The 20,128-nt window shown below is 41.5% G+C and overlaps 1 protein-coding gene across 1 annotated transcript; it reads right to left on the reverse strand.

Annotated features, from left to right (window-relative positions):
- Positions 1-7,613: 7,613 nt before the first annotated feature.
- ZBTB39 (zinc finger and BTB domain containing 39) lies at positions 7,614-19,379 on the reverse strand. The gene is made up of 2 exons (XM_085600965.1): positions 19,245-19,379; positions 7,614-12,100 (listed from the first exon to the last, which is right to left on the reverse strand). Exon 2 carries the CDS (start codon positions 11,982-11,984, stop codon positions 9,891-9,893), a length of 2,094 nt encoding a protein of 697 aa, XP_085457091.1. The 5' UTR covers positions 11,985-12,100; positions 19,245-19,379; the 3' UTR covers positions 7,614-9,890.
- Positions 19,380-20,128: the final 749 nt, after the last annotated feature.

Here is a 20,128-nt window from a genome sequence, read left to right on the forward strand (position 1 = left end):
TCCGGATACAGATGAAATTGGCTCTTTTTTTTTTTCTATAGTTATTTTATTGCAATAGTTTGGAATGGAACCCTAATTTCGGCAAGTGAGGTTTATTTATAGGTGCAAGATGAAATAAATGTTGCTAAGTGTTCTTGTGTACGCCTAGGCCAAGGTAAAGTTGGCGCCAAGCAGAGGCGTGGCCCGCAGCCTCTGTTTGGGAATCACTCTTAATAATAAAATGTTCTATTTACATACCACTTTTTACAAGCTGTTAGTTTTTTGTACTAGAACATTATGTGCTGTTATTATTACCTAATGTAATGGTAATGCGATAATGCTTTTTGAACAGTGGAAAGGATGAGAGTCAGCCCTGCTTTTATTTGTGGCTGCTGCGTGCACACAGATTTCTTCAGTACATGCATTTCCTGTTCGTGGACTTAAAAAAAAGACCGAAATTCTGACCTAGGCTTCTTTTGAAAAGTTATTGTTAGTGGTGGTATTTAAACAGTAGCAGAAACAGGCCATAGGTTAGTTTTTCGCTCTGCAGCAAAGTGTGCAAAAAGGTAACAAAATGCGCTTTGCGACTTTTGGAATACACTCTACCGTATTTAATCCGTGGCAGGCACCGTGACCCTTATATATACGCACACAAAGCGCACACCGACTTCAGGGAACATAAATTGGGTTCGCCAAGAACCTAAGCCTGTGAGGTGGAACCAAAAATAACCCTGATGTGAGTGGGTTACCAAGACTTGAGTTTAGTTGTTGCTTAAAGTGCATACATTTGCTTTATCAGTGAAGAGGTATGTTTTTAGTATGCAATTTAATTTGAAAAACATTCTGCTCATATACGAATGTATTCACATATTTCTAATATATGTATACAGAAGAACTTACTTCTTAACCATGTTATACCAGCTGCTGTTGCCATGTGTTTATACCATCCCAATTCTTCTGTTAAATTCTCTGCCAGTTTAATTTGGTACCCTATTATTAGTATTGTTCAAATGTATCCTGCAGTTTAGTTGTACAAAAAACAATTTAAATAAGTACTTCTCAATGCAGTTCTATAATATGCCTAATACATATGTTAAAGCTTCCACCCACGATAAAGTAAAGCATAACTAAAAACTTATAAGGTCCCAAAGGCAAGACCTATTGGCTATGCCAATGCTTGTTTTTTTGTTTCAATTTCCTACGTCCCTTGTTTAAATGCATTCATTGTGAATTCCCACTCACCTTTTCTCCCTTACACTCTTTCATGCCTCATACAAGTTTCTTTACTGCCTCCAAAACCTCTGCTTAAGTGCCACAAACTTGATCCTTCGGTTTAGAGTACCCTGTGTCTATTACCTTTAAATTCTGGTGTTATCACCCTTCTATTGTATGTCCCCCCTCCTATACTTTTATTTTCTCCGTGTTCCAGGAAACCTCTTTTTGAATCTTTCCCTGGCTGATACTCATATTTACGTCTCCATTAATTTGGTAATCTTGCTTTAATGTTAGGAGGGTTCAGGTACTAGGATAAATCAAATTGGAAAGTATGTTTGCATGCACAGCTCTGAGTTTGTCGGTATTTTGAGGAAATTAGAACTTGCAAAATACACAACACTGCTAATGTAAATGCAAGGTACATATCTACCCATGTTTTGAATGCAGGTTACCTGGGAACTCATAGCTTACTTGTCTGGTTCAGGACGGCTTCTGAATGGTAACTATTTCTACAGAATACTTATTTTTAAAAAAACAAGCATTTGCAATGCAATAGGCGAGAGTTTAAGCTATTGGCATTGTAATGACAATGCCTTTTATTTATCCGTTTTGATAATTAGCACATAAATAAAAGGCATTGTCACTTACAATGCCAAAGGCTCAAACTCTTGTAAACGTGAGACCTATTTTACTTCAAAGAAGCGACAGCCATTGTCCCGGGCTGCTTGGAAAGTGAAAGTGCAAATGGTGCACTGAATGTTGAAGAAAAGCATGTTGTGCCTGCAGTAGGAGAAACTTATTAAAGAAAATAGAGCTTACAGACTAAATAGACATACCGTGTAACAGAAGTAAAAGGGCCAGTCCTCATCGGAGGTTACAAATGAAGACAAGGCGGTACTAAGGAGGGACTAACAAGCCATTTAACGAATCAGAAGCCAGCATTTACGTAGGACAATGACACGAGCCTGGAAAAATATGGGCGGAGCTGCAAGTCTATACTCTAATACAGCATGCCTCGCAGCGCATGCGCTGCCCAGGATCGACCTAAAAAGGAGGGCTGTGCCTGCTCCTTCCTAGCTTGCTTAAGATTCATGCATAACACAGACTACCCTTTGCGTACTTAACCTATAAAATAAATGTACCATGTCCAGTTCAACATTAAGTAGAGGTGATAGTTGTGCCATGATAAACATATCTACAGCCTTCTGTCCACCCATACACTGAGCAAAGGCAATTCAGCATTATGGGCATGCTTCCCCCCCCTTCCAAAAGCCAGCAAAGGCACGGTTTATATTTTTAAATCCCAAATCATTGGTCAGTTTCTACTGGGCTGGGTGTCAATATGATGAGTAAAGTAGATCAGAATCTTTTTTTTTTTTATCTTGGGCACTGATGAGCCAATTAGAGGGTTAAAAATAACGATGGGAGTACAATTTACCTCTGCCACCTCCTCCCACAGGCCCCCAAACTCCACCTTCACCCTCTGTCAAACAACGCTGAATTTTCAAGTCTACTGTAGGTACAAAATTACCTTTAATAAGAAATAAAAGAATAAAATAAGACACATTTTGCATGTAAAAAAAAAAAAAAAATGTACACTACATCCCTCAGTGGAACTTCCAAAGAGAAACAGGTTTGTTAACAGGGACACATACAGAGAAACAACTCTAGAGAGAGCCCATGCAGAGATCAGCTTGACAATTTTAGAGAGGCTTCAGGCAGAATACACAACTGGATTATTTAAGATGTTAGGATGCAAACAAATTTCACTTTTTAAATGTGTTCTTTCTCTTAGAGTGAAATGCTTGCCATCAGAAATTTTGGACATGGGTTTTCTTTTAGAACCTTTGTTAAAAAGTCTCACAATCTGAAAACACCATAAAAGCAGAAGTAATACTATCAACTTTGCATGTTTTGCAACCTGGATTAATTTACTAATCATACAAGAAAATTTAACATCTTAGCAAACGACTTATCAAAAGGACACTTGGCTGAGAAAAAGGCATCCTTCAATACCCAACAAAAGCAATTGAAATTTCTATACATAGTTGAAACTGCTTGTTTCTAGCCACACTTGTAAATTAGTGGTTCAAATATTTAACTGTAAAAACAAAGAAAATATAAAAATAGTCTTGGTCTTTGTCATTCTAGACTACACGTGAATGAACATGAACAGATATTTAATTTATGGTGAGTGCTTTAACTAGAAATGCTTGACTCAACTCCTTCTGGATTTCAACATAGGTTTCTGCATAATCTCCTCACATTAAATCAATCTGTTATTTACTGCATCACCCTACAGAGGATCAGGGAGTGCTGCATATCTGTCACACACACTCCCAATCTCATGACAGATCGACATTTGTCTCACCACATACAGCTCTGATGAAAGGGAAACAACGACTCAATTTTGCCAGAGAATGAGGATGTGTTAGTCAGCAATCAATGTTTTATACATTTACACACAAACAAAAAGATAGCTTCCATATTGGACTCAATTGACAACAAGCATGAAAAGGGTTACAGACTGGCACAAAGTAATGATGTTGCCATTATTGATACAAATATACACACCACATTGCCCTGCCACCCCCCTACCATAAGCCAATGTGTGTTCTTAACCCATGTCCTCCTCTGCATGCTCCAGCTGGTAACCATCTAACAGTTTGACTACATCTACTCCATTTTAGACGGGGTAGACACAACACATCTTCTCCCCTTTTGTTCTGGGAAGTGCACTAAGAAAGCAATACCCAGTGCTGCAAATTAATGAGAGAAGATTATTGAAATGAAGAATGGAAGACCATGACTACACAGAATCTTTGTGTTCTATTGCTAACTTCAGCATTATGATGTTATGACACTCTCCAGTGCGTGTGCATGCAAAAAGCAATCTGCTATGTTGAACTGTGGCAACGATGAAATAATTTATAGTGAAACAGTCCTGCAATTCATTGCTCATGCATTTAAATTTCGCTCACATTTAACAACTCTACAATCTACATTAAGCAGGAGTAGAGAGATGCAACCTTGCCTTCTATTTAAAAGGGGTAAAAATTAAGTCTAGCGAAGTTCATTAATTCCCAGCAAAGGGAGAAGAGTGGTTATTTTCCCAAATAAGTGCACAGAGCTGCAGTGTGAGAAGCAGGGGTTTAAGAACGCAGATTTTCTAAGCCAGATCACATGGTGACAACGGAAAAGGATTGAAAGAGGTGACGTGGAGAAAGTACAAGCGTGCAGCATGCCCTTGCCTTTTGTACAGAGGGGCACAAAAGACATATCTGCCAACTAACAAAATGAGGTCGCTACACAGTACTTTCTGAGGGAAACGCCAGACCTTCAATGTCATGATTAAGTGCCAGCCTGTAAAAACATACATTTAGCAAACTTGTTTTCTGACCACTTCAGAGAAAGGAAGAGTTTAATAGCTTTGTCAAGGTTATCTCTGCACAGGCAAAATTCATCTAATCCTTCATTAGTTACAGTACACAAAAACACAGAACTCGGCTATTACAGAACAGTCTGGTTGCTGCACTTGCAACACTCCTTGGCTAGCTTTCATTTCTATATTAGCGTTTTACTTTAAAACAATATTTTCATCTTTCTCTAGGGTAGGGGCTGGGGAACAAAGGACTGAGATCAGAGACCTTCAATCTATAGAAAACGAACGCAGTTAGAAATTATCGCCCATGGGCAAACATCTACCTGATCACTAATATTTCTTGTAGCAAAAAACAGGATGTGGCCGTAACAAATACTTAAGGCATTCAAGGGGCTAATGTTTCTGTAATCTTTTATGAGTGGGAAAGGAGGACTGCACAAGGTTTGTTTGTTTCTTAACAAAATTTAAAAAAATCAACACCACTTCAAAAACTACTTGGATTGAAGTTACACTGAGCCCGCACCAACAACGGGGCAAAAAGAAGAAGCTGCTTTCTAAACTAATCTAGCAGAATTGAAAAGCTAGGTAAGGATGCTGCACCAGTTTGTGGTTACCTGTGCCAGAATTCGTTTTGCACAAACAGATGACACAAATAAATAGGTCAGGTTCGAGATCAAGGACCATGAACAATTTACTCTCAAATATAAATCCGATTTACTCTAAAATATAAATCTAATATTCGTTCTACAAGAACTAAAAGATACAGGGCATGTTCACCAGAAGCTGCATCTTTTTGTCAGGGTGATTCACAGCTTCCCTCCAAAAATGTAGGATATGGACTGAAGAGGGGAGTCAATATGAAAGTAAACCTTTCTATTAGTAGGTTTCACCAGAACTAATAAAACAAATTTTTTTTTTAAAGAAAGAGCACATTTAAAAAATACATTTTTTCAAATAGATGATTTGAGCCTGACTAAAAAGCAATTCAAGTGTTTTTGAAGATACAAAGAAACAGAACCAATCATATCAAGAACCGTATGCAGAGGTTATACTTCTAGGAATACATATATGTAGGGATGGAAAGAAAGTCAGAAGAGCACTGCGCTTTATCTCCATTTCCCTTACACCAAGTATCAATCCATCAGTATTTGTTTACCATAATCACTCAAACTCATATTTTTGAAGAGTACCAATGCCCAGAAATCAGACTCTAAGAGAAATGGTACCAATGCAAATTTAAGAAAGCCTGTCTCCAAGATTAGCCACCCAGTAAAAATCAATGACAGGTCCACAAAGTGAAACATACAAAGGTCTAGCCTGAACAGAGCTGGATAGCAAACACATACACGTTATACCAACACTTCTAGCCTGAGCGGTGGTCCTGCCTTTATGAAACATCTGCTTTGTTGGCAAACTGTGTGGAATGATTACCTTCAAACTAACTCCTGAAATAAGGATAAACCTTTGCTCCCTTAAGTTGGTGCTATCACAATGCGACATAAAATTAAGAGGTACTCCACCAGTGAACAAGAGGAACTCTACCAGTCAATATTGCAAATAAACTCTCCACATCAACGCTCCTAAAAACAATCAGATTTCTAACTTACTTTTAAAGGACCTCCACAGCCTGCAGAACAAGCTGAATAGAAGCATTGCACCATCTCGTAGTTTTTTTTTTTTTACAGTTTTGCTGAATGTGAAGCCATACGTGAGCCAAGAATACCAATTTCTTAACATGTAACATTGAGAAAATTGAACTCCATGCCAGCAGAGTCCAATATCAAAGGATCAGACTCGAAAAATATGGTATATTTCCAGCCCACTATGGTCATGGATACAGTAATTCAGTTCTTTCATGGTAACATAACCATATAGGCCATAAAGATTTGATTGGGTTTATAAATTATATGCAGGACTTCTTGCCCTGCCTTCCGGAGAGAAATCATGGACTTCTAGATTTAAATTAGCAGTTTTGAGCCATTACCCTCAAGTGTAGGTCTTACCCGATCAGAACAAGGAAAAGCCTTAACGTTTCAGTTTTTTTGCTACCACATCATTATGAGAAAATTTCCTTTTTCTTAACCTAATTCATTTGTAAATTGGCCTTAACAAGGACTGCTTAGCCTTGAAAATGTAAATAAGTTTCCTACCACTAAAATACAAATAAAGAGTGAACAGTATCCTAGCTACACTGAATTTACTAATACGTTGAAGGTAGTAGAATACCCTAGAAAAAAGGCAGCCAGGATGTTTAGTGGCCAGTTAGGGTCACTGATATATCACTTCTCATTTTTGTTAAGTAGGCGAGAGGCTACAGAAGGGGTAAAGGATTTTGTGTGTTCTAGATTTGTTTTTGCCTACATCCACAGGAAAGATGGCTGCCACCCAGTCCAGCTGGCCCTTGTATACAGCTATTGTATATAGTTATCAAAGCCAATGCTTAGCCAGTTACAAGTGCTTCTAATTTTAGCATATAAAGAAAAAGAGGGAGAATTGGGTATTCAGCCCACAGTCAGCAAGTGAAGCTGCCATGTTTGACCTCTGGGTTTCACAGTTAACAATTTAACCACTAGCCCACACCTCATGCCTATCAGTCTTGTACTTTTAAGTCATAGCTAGTCTTTGAAAAAAGGTAGTGTACAGCGTATTAAACATTACATCTTCACTAACTATTTATTAAGAGGTCAAGCTGAAGTGTAAAAGATTTTACACTGCAGAGAAGTTAAACAGCAGAAATTACTTATTTTAAAAAAATGCATTACCACAAGCAGAAAGAATCTTAAAATGCATTAAGAATAGCAAGAGAAATATTTCGGATGTCATAGCAATCTTTATGTATTTACTAAAAAGGCTCTTCAAAAGGGCACGATCAAAGGTTTATTAGTGACCTCTTTTCCCAAAACTAGATCAGGTGCAGCCTGACACTATGTTCCAATGGATGGCACAAGTCAACTAAGTAGACGTTCCTTGCATTAAAAATGTAAATTACGAAAAAGACCCCACAAGTTACAAGATCCTGAAGGCAGAAAAGAGGGAATGAGGTTTAGGCCCCATGGGGCACTTTATTTTAAGGAGAGGATAGTCATGGAGCTGCTTTAATTCTGCCACAATACAAAAATAAATAAGCCACGTAGAATATATCAGACCCTACTACTTACAGTAAAAAAAATTAAAAAATCCTTCTTTAGAAAACAAAATGATCAGAAAAGTATTCCGATGTTACGTTTTAAAAATCATTTAACTGCAACTATTCATTAAATGTACATGGTCAAAAGCACGATCCAAATGTTCCTGAAATAATGCTCATCATGGCCTCAATTTCCACCAGTGAATGAGAAAAACCTATTTTTCATCAGCATGTGAGGAAATTCCACTATGCCACTTTCACGTAAAGCTACAATTCAATATTTTTTATTTCATGAAATTACAGTTTTCTGGATAGCACCATTGTCCCCTCACTTTCACATGCTGCATCAAACCTCCCCCATGGTCTTGGCAGCATGAATCCACGATCAGCAGGCATCTGGGAGCCAAGTCAAGTTTCTGCAGACGCTCTAACACAGACTATTTTAAAAGGAAGAACAGCTATTATTTAAAACTTTTTAGAACTAGACTGGTAAAAGCTAAGAGAAACAACTGATGGCACCATCCTCTTTAATGATGTACCCAATGAGATACATCAAGATTTTGTTTTCTCATTCCTCTTTTCCGTAATCTAAAAAAAGCAGCATTTTTCTGTAGGCATACGAGTGAGGGGGCGTTTAGCGTTCCTCCTCCATATCCCAACACAGTGTATAATTTCTAGCACAAACAAGTCTCACAAAAGAACGTGTGCAGAGATAACGTTCAATCTACTTGTCCGAGTATAAATGTTCCAAAACTTCTGTGCTCTTCTTAGCTTAGAGCCCAGTGTATAAACCCTTTCAGAAATAGCATCTATTCACTACGTTTGCGAGACCAGAAGGGTTAACTGGCTTGATAAAAGCTGGGTATTTTAAACCCTTTTTTTCAGGCAGGTGTTGCAACCAGAACTATATTTACAGATGAAAAACAGGCCATGCCAAGTGCAAGACAACTTTGAGGAAACCAGCTAATGAACTAATTCCCTTCCAGCTTTTTCTTCATAAACGGATGGAAAACGCATACAGTTTTCAAAACATATACTTCATAACTGTGTAAGGATGTTTAACAGCACACAAATTACCAGATTGTTGCATGTAGCAAAAAGGCTGGTGAGGGACTGGGTTCAAAAGAGGATCGAGAATGGGCCAGACCAATTTGAGGGAGGTGGAATCCATGTTCACCAACAAGTGTTTTTCTTCTCGAAAGACAGACTAAAACTGGGAGGTTGCTTAATAAATTAAATAAATAAAGCCAGAATCAGACATTTCGCTTCTTGTTGCTGGTAGGCTAAAAAGTCATTAGGGCAGCGAGCAACAGTTTAAAAATGACTTTAGTGTCTTATTTAATTTCTTAACAAGTTGTAGAGTGTTCCAGTGTGATGTGAAGAGGCTTCACTGGAGATTAGATAACCGTATCAACATCGCCACAGCTTGCTTTACACGCATGAGGTGCTGTCCTACAAACAGATGCCCATATTAAATAGTTCATATACTCAAAAGCAGCAGGATTTTAATGTATAAATCTGACAAAGGTAAGTAAAAGCTCCAATTCCCATCAGAGATGTTTTGGAAAGTATGCATCACCTTAAAACTGACCTGTCCTTTCTTTCAGTCACTACACATGCCTTTTCAGTAACTAATGATAACTAAAATGATCTATTCAGTGACTAAAACATGACAATTGTTTTTCAAATTTCAAGTTACATTTGGAAGTTGGAAGTTGAGGGTGATTGGTTTCAAATCACAATATGAGACAAATTGGACGAGGACTAAAAATCTGAAGCCAGTGTACACAGAACACAAGACTGCACCACCTCAGCCTGAAAACAAAAAGAGCTGGTGGAGGTAGGGGTTATTATATGGGCAGTGACGACAAACATGATTATCCAGCCCTAGTCACATTAAGAAAACACACCACTGCGACTGAATGCACTGCAAAGTAAAAAATGCCTTATGTCAAATGAGTGACTGGAAAAGGATTTGAGATACATTGCAGGCATCAAGGTTTCTTGAAAGTAGCCTACAGCTACAGAGGCTGCAGACATACTCGCCACAGACTTTGCAGTGACTGGTTCATTTGGTACAACATTATATTCCTATATCTAGGAAACTACGACAGAACGTCCAAGGATTAAAATTTAAAAGACTAAATAAAGTTAAATTAAAATAGAAAAACAGTGTAAATTTCGGGCTCAAAGTCCGCTATCTGTGGGTTTTTCCCCTTCTTTGGAGTGAATAACATACATGAATGTTTGTTCAATAGTAAAGTCCAAAGGCAAGTTGCCTCTGTGAACACCGATGTGTTTGCTCATGAGATTTAAGGTGGAACTGTAATGCCCACAAACTGTGCAGCGATACATGAGGGCGCCAGAGTGAGTCTTGAGGTGGCATTTAATGGTAGAGCGGCCGCGGAAGAACTTTTGGCACACCTTGCACTGGTAGGGCTTTTCCCCGGTGTGAATGCGCCGGTGGTAGTTGAACTCGCTGGTGTGGGAAAACTTCTTGCCGCACACTTTACAGCTGTACTTACTGTGTCCAGTCTGTGCCTGCAGAGAGGCATCATCGGTCAGAAACTCCTCAGGGACCTTACGCTTTAGAATGCCATGCTGCTCAACAAAGCCCTGCCGATGGTCGTCCCCCATGCCACTTCGGTGCTGGTTGATGTGATGGCGGCAAGCAGCGTCTGAATCAAAGCTTTGGCCACAGAGGTGGCACCGGAACACAGGGCTGTCTGTGCCCTGGTGGACGGCCAGGTGCTTCTCCAGTAAGTGCCTGTCCACAAAGCTGTTGGCGCAGACAGAACAGGAAAAAATGCTAAGGCCCATATGGGACAGGGCATGCCACATAAGGCTGCATGGGTTTGGATGGCGCTGGTCGCACAGCCCGCATGTTAGGCCTTTCAGGTTCACGTGTTCAAGAATGTGACTTCGCACAGTGTGAAAATCCCTGACCAACGTCTTCCGGCATATGTTGCAGGCTAGCTGTGATCCTGGTCCACCACCAAAAGAATTGATCTCACCTGGCAGTGGGTCACTGGGATGAACAATCACATTATTGGCAGATATCCCGTCCCTGCGGTGTAGTGTCAACTGCCACTGGGTGAAGAATTTGGTCTCGCACATGTCGCAGGAGAAGAGAAAGATACCAACATGTGAGAGCACGTGAGTGACCCGTGATGCATGATCCTGAAAGTGAGTCTTGCATACCTTGCAGTTGCCTGTCTGCAGGTCAATGTGCTCCCGGGCATGATGCCGGATCAGCTGTAGGTTGGGTTCTAGCACCTTCTTGCACACCTGACAGGGCATGGCTTTACGTCCTCCATGGCCAATGCTTACTTCATCTTCACTTGCATCACTGAGCTCAATGACATCCTCTGGTGGGCCCAAGCCTTCCGCAACATCTTCAAATTGAAGATCTTCCTCCTCCAGCTCTTCCAACTGAAGATCATCCATCTGTCGAAACCCCCTATCAGGTAGGTGCTCTGTGTTCCCTGAACAGGAATTGCCACCAGTGGAATAGCCCAATGCTGAACCAGTAGCAAAGAAACAATTCTTACTGTAATCCCCATTGCTCTGGATCTTATAGGGCTGGCAAGAGGTCGTGCTTGTCGGAAGCCCCAGATTAGTGTTTGTGATGTTGGACTGAGATGCCAAAGGGGAGGGAAAATGCTCCACAGCCTCCTCGTCGTCGTCCTCTTCTATCTTTGTGGGGAGCGGAAATGGAACTGCAATACTCTGGCTAGGTTCACAGGCTGGATTTCTATCATCCCCTTTGTAGCAACCAGCTGTTTCTCCAGGCGAGACATAGCTTCTGTCTGAACTGCTACACCGAGGATCCCCTACAGAATGGTTTAGGTCCACCGAGTTACTATTATGTCCATCACTTGATGTGGCAGACTGCTTGACAACTGGTGAGACTTCTAGGTCTGGGAAGGTGGCATGGCAAGCACGCAAGAGATCTGCCATTCCCAGCTTTTCAGCAGCATCATAGATGACACCGACGTTGATGAGATCGGTAAAGAGCTCTGCAGTGTAGACAAAGCTGAGGACTTTTTCAAAGTTGGTTGGGGTGATGAAGTCCACCACATAGGTGCTGGCACCAGAGTCCATGAAGAGGTTGTGGAAATAGGCTGCAGCACAAGCCAACACTGCCCGGTGTGCAGCAAATGAGCGCTGCCCTACAACTATGGTCACATCACACATATTCTCTGAAAGTCTGCATTTGTTGAGTTCTTTTAACAGATTGTTGGGGTGATCTGTGCTGTGCAGTTTGATCCTCATACCCATCTTAGCTTTTCTGCTATGGGTCTTTTTCTTACAAGTTAAAAGTGAAAACAAATTCTTAGTTTGCTCATAGGCTCCCAGAACGGACTTCTCTCCATCAGTCCTTGCAATGAGATATTCTGTAGGGGGGAAAAAACCACAAAGGCACTTTAGACACTATTTAAAATCTGTAAAAAGAATTGTGCACTGTACAATTACAAGTTTGCTGACCAATATTCTACTTGCTGTATGGTCGCTAGGACACCGCTCAACTAATCCTATGTTAACTTTTAAGTCCCAAGCTGAGAACCCCTCCCACTAATACTTTCCCAGTCACTAGTCCTCTGCTCTACTTCTACCACAAGGCATCTTCCTAGACCACCACCTTCTTCCGGCCTCAGCTCCTTTTCCCAAAATCTCCCTCCCACGACCCCGCCCTATACCCTTTTTTGCACCTTGGTATCCATTGTACTGCACATGGCCACTAGAGGTGACCTACAGTGCCATTTTCCTAATGTGCTGCTTTGGGGCTCTGTTCTATGCCCTGCAGCTGCGGATACCAAATGTCCCTATTTCTGTCAGACACAAAAGAAACAGCAAAGAAAGGCTTAGGAGCAGTAAGATATGATTACTGCAGCAGATGGCAAAAAGCTTTGCGTGTCCTGGCAGGGTGCCCCCCTCGGCTTGTTACTCCCTAAATGCTGTTCACATCATGAGATGTGAAGAGGTGCCTTTTCGTGGCCGTTGTTTCTTTACAGGATAGCTGGAAGATCTGTGAAAGGATAGAGGTACTGCACAACACCAATGAAGAGGAATGCGAACTCTTACTGCGAAGTGACCATAAACCATTGGGAGGATCGGGGAAAAAATGGCACTGCCTAGAGTCTGTAAAGCAACAAAGGACCTTGCTGAATTGTCAGTCAGTGTCTGGAAGCCTAGCCTAAGACCATAGTGCTAAGCAATGGATTTGACTAATTTTGTGTCATCAGAAAAAGGAAATTATACTGTATGAACTCGGGTATCTTTTGAATCTATTTTCCAACACTACAATTTGCTGGACGTCACACACTTTCAGACACTTTTCATGTAATTACAATATAAAAGCAAAGACAGAACCTAATACTAAATATGTTTTGAAGTTCTTGAATATTGGTAAATTAGGGGACAGAGGCACAGGAAGACTTTAATTTGCTCAAGGTCATACCCTTGTGTACAGTAGACCAGAGACTCCAAAGCTATACTGCTTGCTCCAAAGACCATACATTTCCCACTTGAGCCAATTTTGATGGCTGGATGTTAAGACTGGGTACTCTCTTGCCTGCGGTAATATCAACTGCATACATGGTCCTTATTTAAAAGAGGCGAGGATGCAGCTCCAGAAGGGAGTTTGCAGATGAGATGTGCAGTGGTGTTATGTACCACCTGAAGTTTAGATAGCAAAGTCTCGTTAGCTGAGAGCAAGAGCGTATTACCATAGTCCAGAGGGCTGATAATCAACGCCTGAACTGAAGTTTTCCTTGCTGTAAGCGGTAATAAATGAAAGGCTCTTCTCAACAAATGCATCATGTGGAAGCACGAGCTTACGGTGGCCAAAACGTGTTCTTTCATGGTAAGAGATTGATCTATCGGGACTCCCACATTTTTAAACACTAGCTTAGGTGAAGGGGCCAATCCAAGTTCTGGGAGCCATCAATCATGCTTCCAGAGATGTTGGGCCTTCCCAAACAGAATGATCTCCGTTTTTGCTGCATTTAACTGGAGACAATTTTCAGTCATCCAGGTAGCAATTGCACTCATCCCAGCAGAAAAAGATTCTCTAGTTTTAACCAGATTTTTGTCTGGGGACATTAGCAGCTGTGTATCGCCTGCGTATGATACAATATCAAAGCCAAAGGCTCTGATGATTTTGGCAAGGGAGCAACATAAAAGTTAAAAAGTGTAGGGCTGAGGCACGTGTTCTGTGTTACCCCTCTGTTCAGAGTCATGGTACAAGACTTCTAGGGACCCAGAATATCCATTTGGGTACTGTTGGAAAGAAAGTCAGAAAGCCACAGTAATGCTGTGTAGTGCTAGAGGCACTCTTGTGGTCTGACACCCTGTAATGACCTTTGACTACCATTATTTTAATTGACTTTGGGGTGTTATTTTATCCTAGCCTGAATGTACAACGTCCTGCATATGTCTGTTTCTCTTAAAAGTTAGTTTCTTGTAATCTTGCAGTCTTTCAGTGGGAGCTGACACAGAATAGGACAGCCTTGCCAAGAACAGGATGTGCATTTGAAAGTGTGAGAGGTGTGGAATGTACTTTTTGGTCTCGAAGTGCAGTGTTGTGGGCAGTAATGCTCGGTGTTGTACATTGAGAGATGAAGTATGTGATGCTATAGGACATTGAAAGATGAAGTATGTGAATCTATAAGCAGTTGTGCACAATTGTGCATTGTGTTGTACATTGATGAGAATTATGAAGTTCTTACTATTGGCTTTGACATGGCCTCATGTCCTCCTTTTTTCTGACTCTGCCTTGCTTGAGCTTTATCTGCGTGCACAGCAACGCTTGCAAGTTGTTTGGATTAATCACGTTCAAGGATTGTTTTTGTGAAAGATTGTTTAATAAACCCTGAAGGCTTTTGTGAGCTTCTTCAAGATAAAGGCTGGAACATGCGAGATTTGGAGAAGGGGATGTGAGAACTCCTTCCTGCCATGGGAGTGCTTGCTGGGAACCTGGCCAGTTCTGGTAAGATTCCTCTGGCGCGGGGGAGGTCTCTATCGAACCTTCTAGTGTGTTTTGAGATTATAAAGCTGAGGGTTGTTGACTTAGAAACCAGGAGTTTGGAATCCGAACTGGGACGTACGCGTCTACTTCAGAGCATGGAACTGTGGTTGCCGAGGCTCTCAACCATGGCTGTTTAACTTCCCCAGTCAGGAGTGGGCTGGGATGCAGTGTTTGCACCAGGTGAAGTATTGAGTTTTGGTTATTGCCATTGTGATGGTTGGCCAGTGGCTTTGATCATTTGAGGCGTTTTCTTTATGATGTGCGAGTGAGTTGAGGTGCACATCTAAAGTAATCATTTGATGTATATATAGCTTTCTGATCTCTTGCAGGACGTCCAGCATATAATATTGTCTTCAGTGTTATCTCATATTATTTGCTGCTTGTTTATTCGTCAGTATTATTTAGCTGTTATGCAAAAAAGAATGCACGAACTCCTCTTCGTGGTAGGTAGAGAAATTTTATTGCTCCCTTCTGCCTGCCATGACGCGTTTCGGACGGTAAAACGGCCTTGATCACATGAGGCTTGCTTTGCAAGAGACATTTTTAAAGTGGCTACACCCGTGTCATGTGAGAATATATATATATATTTGTGTATTTAATGTTCTGCATTTGGCATCTGGGTAAGCCTTTCTGTTAGAGAGTATTGTGTAAAATAAAACCCCCAAGCCTTATTCTAAAAGAGAGAGTCCGTGCATTTTGTAAAATAAAAACCCTTTTCTAAAGGTGTTGTTTGTTTTGTGTTAGAGTATTTTGCTTTGCCGAGTGTTGAGCCATCGCGTGGGAGCTGTATTATCTGAGAGGCGCAAGACAGACATGCTGTTCCATGAATACCAATTTCTTGAAGCCTACTGAGTACCCTGGGATGGGGTACAGTATCAAATGCTGTGGACAAGTCCAGCAGCATCAGCACTGATGGTATGTTAGCATTGAGAGAGCATCTGATGTGGCCAGTGACCGCTACCAGGGCTGCCTATGTGCTGTGTGATTATCCGAAGCCGGACTGTGATGAATCCAAGATTCTATTAGCCTCCAGATATTCTAGAAGTTGCTTATTTATAGGTTTCTATAATAGCTTTCCCAGTAAAGGGAGCAGTGAGATGGGTCGATAGTTGGCAAAATTGGTCAGTACCAAGTTGGCCTTTTTTTTTTTTTATTAGTCTGACCTGAGCTGCCTTCCAGTACATACGAAGCAATTTTACCTGTATTGATAGATAAATTAAATAGGGAACAGATTGAGGGGGCAAGCTCATATGAGAGGTCTGCCATGATCCGATGGGGGGGGGGGAGGGGGGGTCAGACATCTCAGGGAGAGCCTGACTTAGTGGAGACGAGAAATTTTTGAATTGTCTCTGGTGTAAAACATTCAAATTTACTTAGGCTGGTAGCACAGTTTGGGGGAAGTGCAGAAAAATCGAGCTCCTCACAGGCCCAATGAAGTGAACTGGAGAAATTCTGAAAAATCATTTTGATTTGGTCTTCAAAGTGGTTAGCTACGAAGTGACAAAGTGATTGTGAAGTAGTTATTTCTTGGGAGAATGCACCGGGATTTATAAACGTATTAAACACTTTAAAGAGGGCTTTGGAGGAATGTTTAGCCTCAGCGATTTGGTTAGCTATAAACAGTTTATGAGCTTTCTTGATGTTGCGATGGTACATGTTTATGGATAGTCTATAAGCCTCCTTATCGGTTAGATGATTAGTCTGACGCCACTATCTTTCTAATCTCTTACAAGAGGCTTTCTCTATTTTTAGTTCTGTCGAGTGCCAAGGCATGTGGGGTCTATGTAGCAGACTGTCATAAGGTTTCAGAAGGGCTATTTTTTATCTAAAGCAGAATTCAGAGCTCTATTGTAGTCAGAAAGTGCTTGATCTACGTTTCGATCATTTGAAGGGACAGTGAGCCTCAGCTCCTTAAACACCGAATCCGGGTAATTTTCTACCACTGTCTAGACATATTTTTATAATGTGTGCTCATTTTTCCTGTCATTGTGATTAGGGATCTGAAAGCAGATGAGTGAGTGGTCTGTCCAGAGTAAAGGTTTGAGCAGTTCACAAGTCAATTGCAAGATGTTATTAAAAATTAGGTCCAGAGTATGACCTGCGACATGAGTTGATCCATTAAGTTGTTGTTATAGGCCAAGTGTTGCTAAACGCATATAATTGGCTAGTCTCTAAGTTAAGGGAATCTTCCCCATGATAATTGAGGTCTCTCAACGAGAGGAACTGTTACGACGCTAGTACATGGGACCAATATTTCGAGTAAGCGTTGACTTAACTTTTTTGAAGGTCCAGGCGGGCGGTATACTAAAGTGCTTTTTGAGCTTATTCTGGGGGAGAGTTCAAGCCTAAATATGCATCTTTGCGCCCAATCTCTCAAGGCGGTACCAATTATTGAAATCTATTTGGCCACCATGTGAGTAAATCTGAATATAAAATGTTGCCCTAATTCCACATGATCCAGCCAGCTCACTAAACAACCACCAAGATTGGATGGATCTGATGGCAAGGCCTTGGGACTGTATCGCAAAAATATACCTAGATCCTTAATTATTCAGGAATGGTGTGAAACTTTTTGGGGAGATACAGGATACTTTCTCCCAATCTATAACTGTCACTTTAAAGGTATCCAACAACCATGTGGTATCATTCAAATAACTGATTGGGCAGCAATCATGGCTTAAGCAATCCAGTGATGTTTTTGTTGACCCTCACACACCATATTGGTGTTGTGGTTTATCATTGGGTCTCATCCTGGTCCTTCTAAACCAGGGTGGGATCTACCATGTTTCAGGAAGCACTTTTAATATGCAACTCTAGACGGGGTCTACTATAGTCTAGTTAAAAATACCTAGGGGTCCCTAAGGTATCCTTTTATTCCGGGGCCTTTGGTATGGCTAAAGTCAGGTAATTCTTGGGTGTCAAAATATAATGCAACGTATTATTACACCTCACTTATTCAGTAAACATGCTTCAGAACTTTGTGGTTAGGCCAATATAGGTCAGAGGCTTTCATCAGGTGCCCTGTGATATACTGTCTCCAGATCCTATGTAATCAGAGTAACAAAGATAACATGTAACATTAAACATACATGCCAGGCCTACTAGACTGGGCTTCCTATAAAGGCACTTATTAAAGCCCCAAGAGTGCCGGGCTGCTGGAAACATCTATATTGTCCTCAGCTCTGTCCCGTATGAACATCAAGGACAGAGCGGATACCACATGGTTGTATGATACCTTTAAGTTGACAGTCCAAGGGACTATCATTTCAGGAGAACAAATTGCTTCGGAAGTCCTACTTAACGTTTTCATTATGTTTATTACAAGTAAATGTAAGCAAAATTGTAAAACTGAGTTTGGATGCCAAGACTCAGTTCTATGGCTAAAATGTGCTGCTGGCCCTTATCTAGTATAGAGGTCCTGTAAATGTTTATTAATATCACTAGCAACCTGATTGGAGCCGGTTTCTTGACAGATACGTGTAATTTACTATTGGTGTTTCAGTAGCTCACAAACTATCTAATCCTGCTGGCTAGTCAAGCTGTTCATGGAGTAAATTTATTTCCCCATGGGCAAGAATAGCAAGCAACCAAGGCTTACTCCATGAGAAGGCACAATGTAACCATTTTCAATAAACTCAACATTACTACTATATTTTTTTTTAAAGGCTAGAGACCCGATTTACAGGATGGCCTTATGAAAGAAACCTCCAAATTTAAGCTACGCAAATTCTAGTTCACTCTCCACAATAATGTCAGGTTTCCACTAGGCCCAGGCGAAATTTCATTTACACTAGCATAATCCCAATTTATTTCCACATTTTCGGATTATGATTAAGGGAAATACCTAAGATTACGCCAGGTAATGGAATTCAGGCGTCGATCAGGTGAAAATCGTATTGAGGGCGCACAGGATGGATGTGAATGAACCTAACAAGGGTGGCTGCTATTCACGTCAAGCACGATTGTGCGCGTTTTTAAAAGCAAAAAACAGATGAGAGGATGCATTTTGTGCTATAAATGAGTGCAAAATTCAAAAATCAGTATTTCAATATATAATACATTCCTGCGTAACTTCTTTTGGGACATTTTGGGTAATTTCCTCACAGGTATTTATGCCAATTAAGCCCAGGCCTAATCTCCACAAGCATAAAGTATTTCAGAGTCCCTGCATATAACTTCCCGCCCATCCCCCTCCAGGCCCAAACCCTCATTACAACTAGGCTAACCTGCTAGAGCTAGCTAACCCTCTGCCCACAACCTTACTCCACCTTTGCCCACCTCCTACCCCCAGGCCTGCTTTACCCCTGCCCCCAATTCCATTCATGTTTGCAGGCTTTCTCTTCATGACTTTACCCACGAATGTTCATCCTAAAGTCCTCTTCTGTCCCTAAGCCTCCATCCTCCCGTACAACCCACCACATTCCTGTATGCTTCCCCCTAATTACCCTAATTCTCCTCTTTCTACTGTCCACAGTTCCCCATCCTCAAATCTCCAAGCCATCCATTCTTACCACTTTGGCCCTTTGGAGGCAGGGTCCGCTAGTTACACGGACCGTGAATTTAGCCTCATATCGGTCGTCCGTTGTTCATCTTCTAACGGATGTCATTTGGCCATAATGTTAGCACTTCCGGGTCGTAGACCAGCCTATCCCACAGATCAACATGTTACGAGAGTGCGAGGGATTGATAACCTGTAAAGTGGCCTAGGATTGGAACACAGGAGGCGCCGCGCCCAATCCTAATTCGCCACACAGAATTCCGACGTGCTGATTGGCTGTGAAGTCCGCATATGCTTTTGTCCATGCGGTCTCTCTAGAGACTATTAGTTTGGAGCACTAGAGGTTAGCCGGTCATGGACTAGACGAAGACAGCCTGTCAGGCCAGAGTTGGCTGTTGTTGTTTTGGATGGAGAGGAAGAAAGAGATGTACGAGAGAAGGTGGAGAAGCGAGGAGGTGAAGAGTGAAAGATGGTTGGACCTATCTCTGTCTCTTCAAGTCTGACAGCCCGGAATGCTGTTTTGGTTGCTCCGCACGTTCAAAGTGTTCGGAACAGTGACCAGACGTCCTGTATTTGCCCGGACAGTAGGTTTCTCAAGGGCTGGCCCGGTTCCCGGGCACTTTTTTTTGGTCGGATGAACGTGCACTTTAATCACTGCGCTGTGCAGCAGGCTGAAGTTTTGAACGAGCCCTCCCTCTCCTCACACCTGGGACACTGCTTATTTAGAGTTGCCTGCTGTGCTACCTCGCCTCTTTCAAGCAGCACAGTCGGATTAAATGAGAGAAAATTAAAGCTGCAGCTGTAAACCAAGACCGGACCCGCCAGCAGCCCGGCCGTGGAGCTCTTCGCATCAAGGGAGGGGGAGGGGGGGGGGAATTGTTTATTTATGATCATATA

This window comes from Triturus cristatus, chromosome 4_2 (assembly GCF_964204655.1).
Source record: "Triturus cristatus chromosome 4_2, aTriCri1.1, whole genome shotgun sequence".
Classification (NCBI taxonomy): Eukaryota; Metazoa; Chordata; class Amphibia; order Caudata; family Salamandridae; genus Triturus; species Triturus cristatus.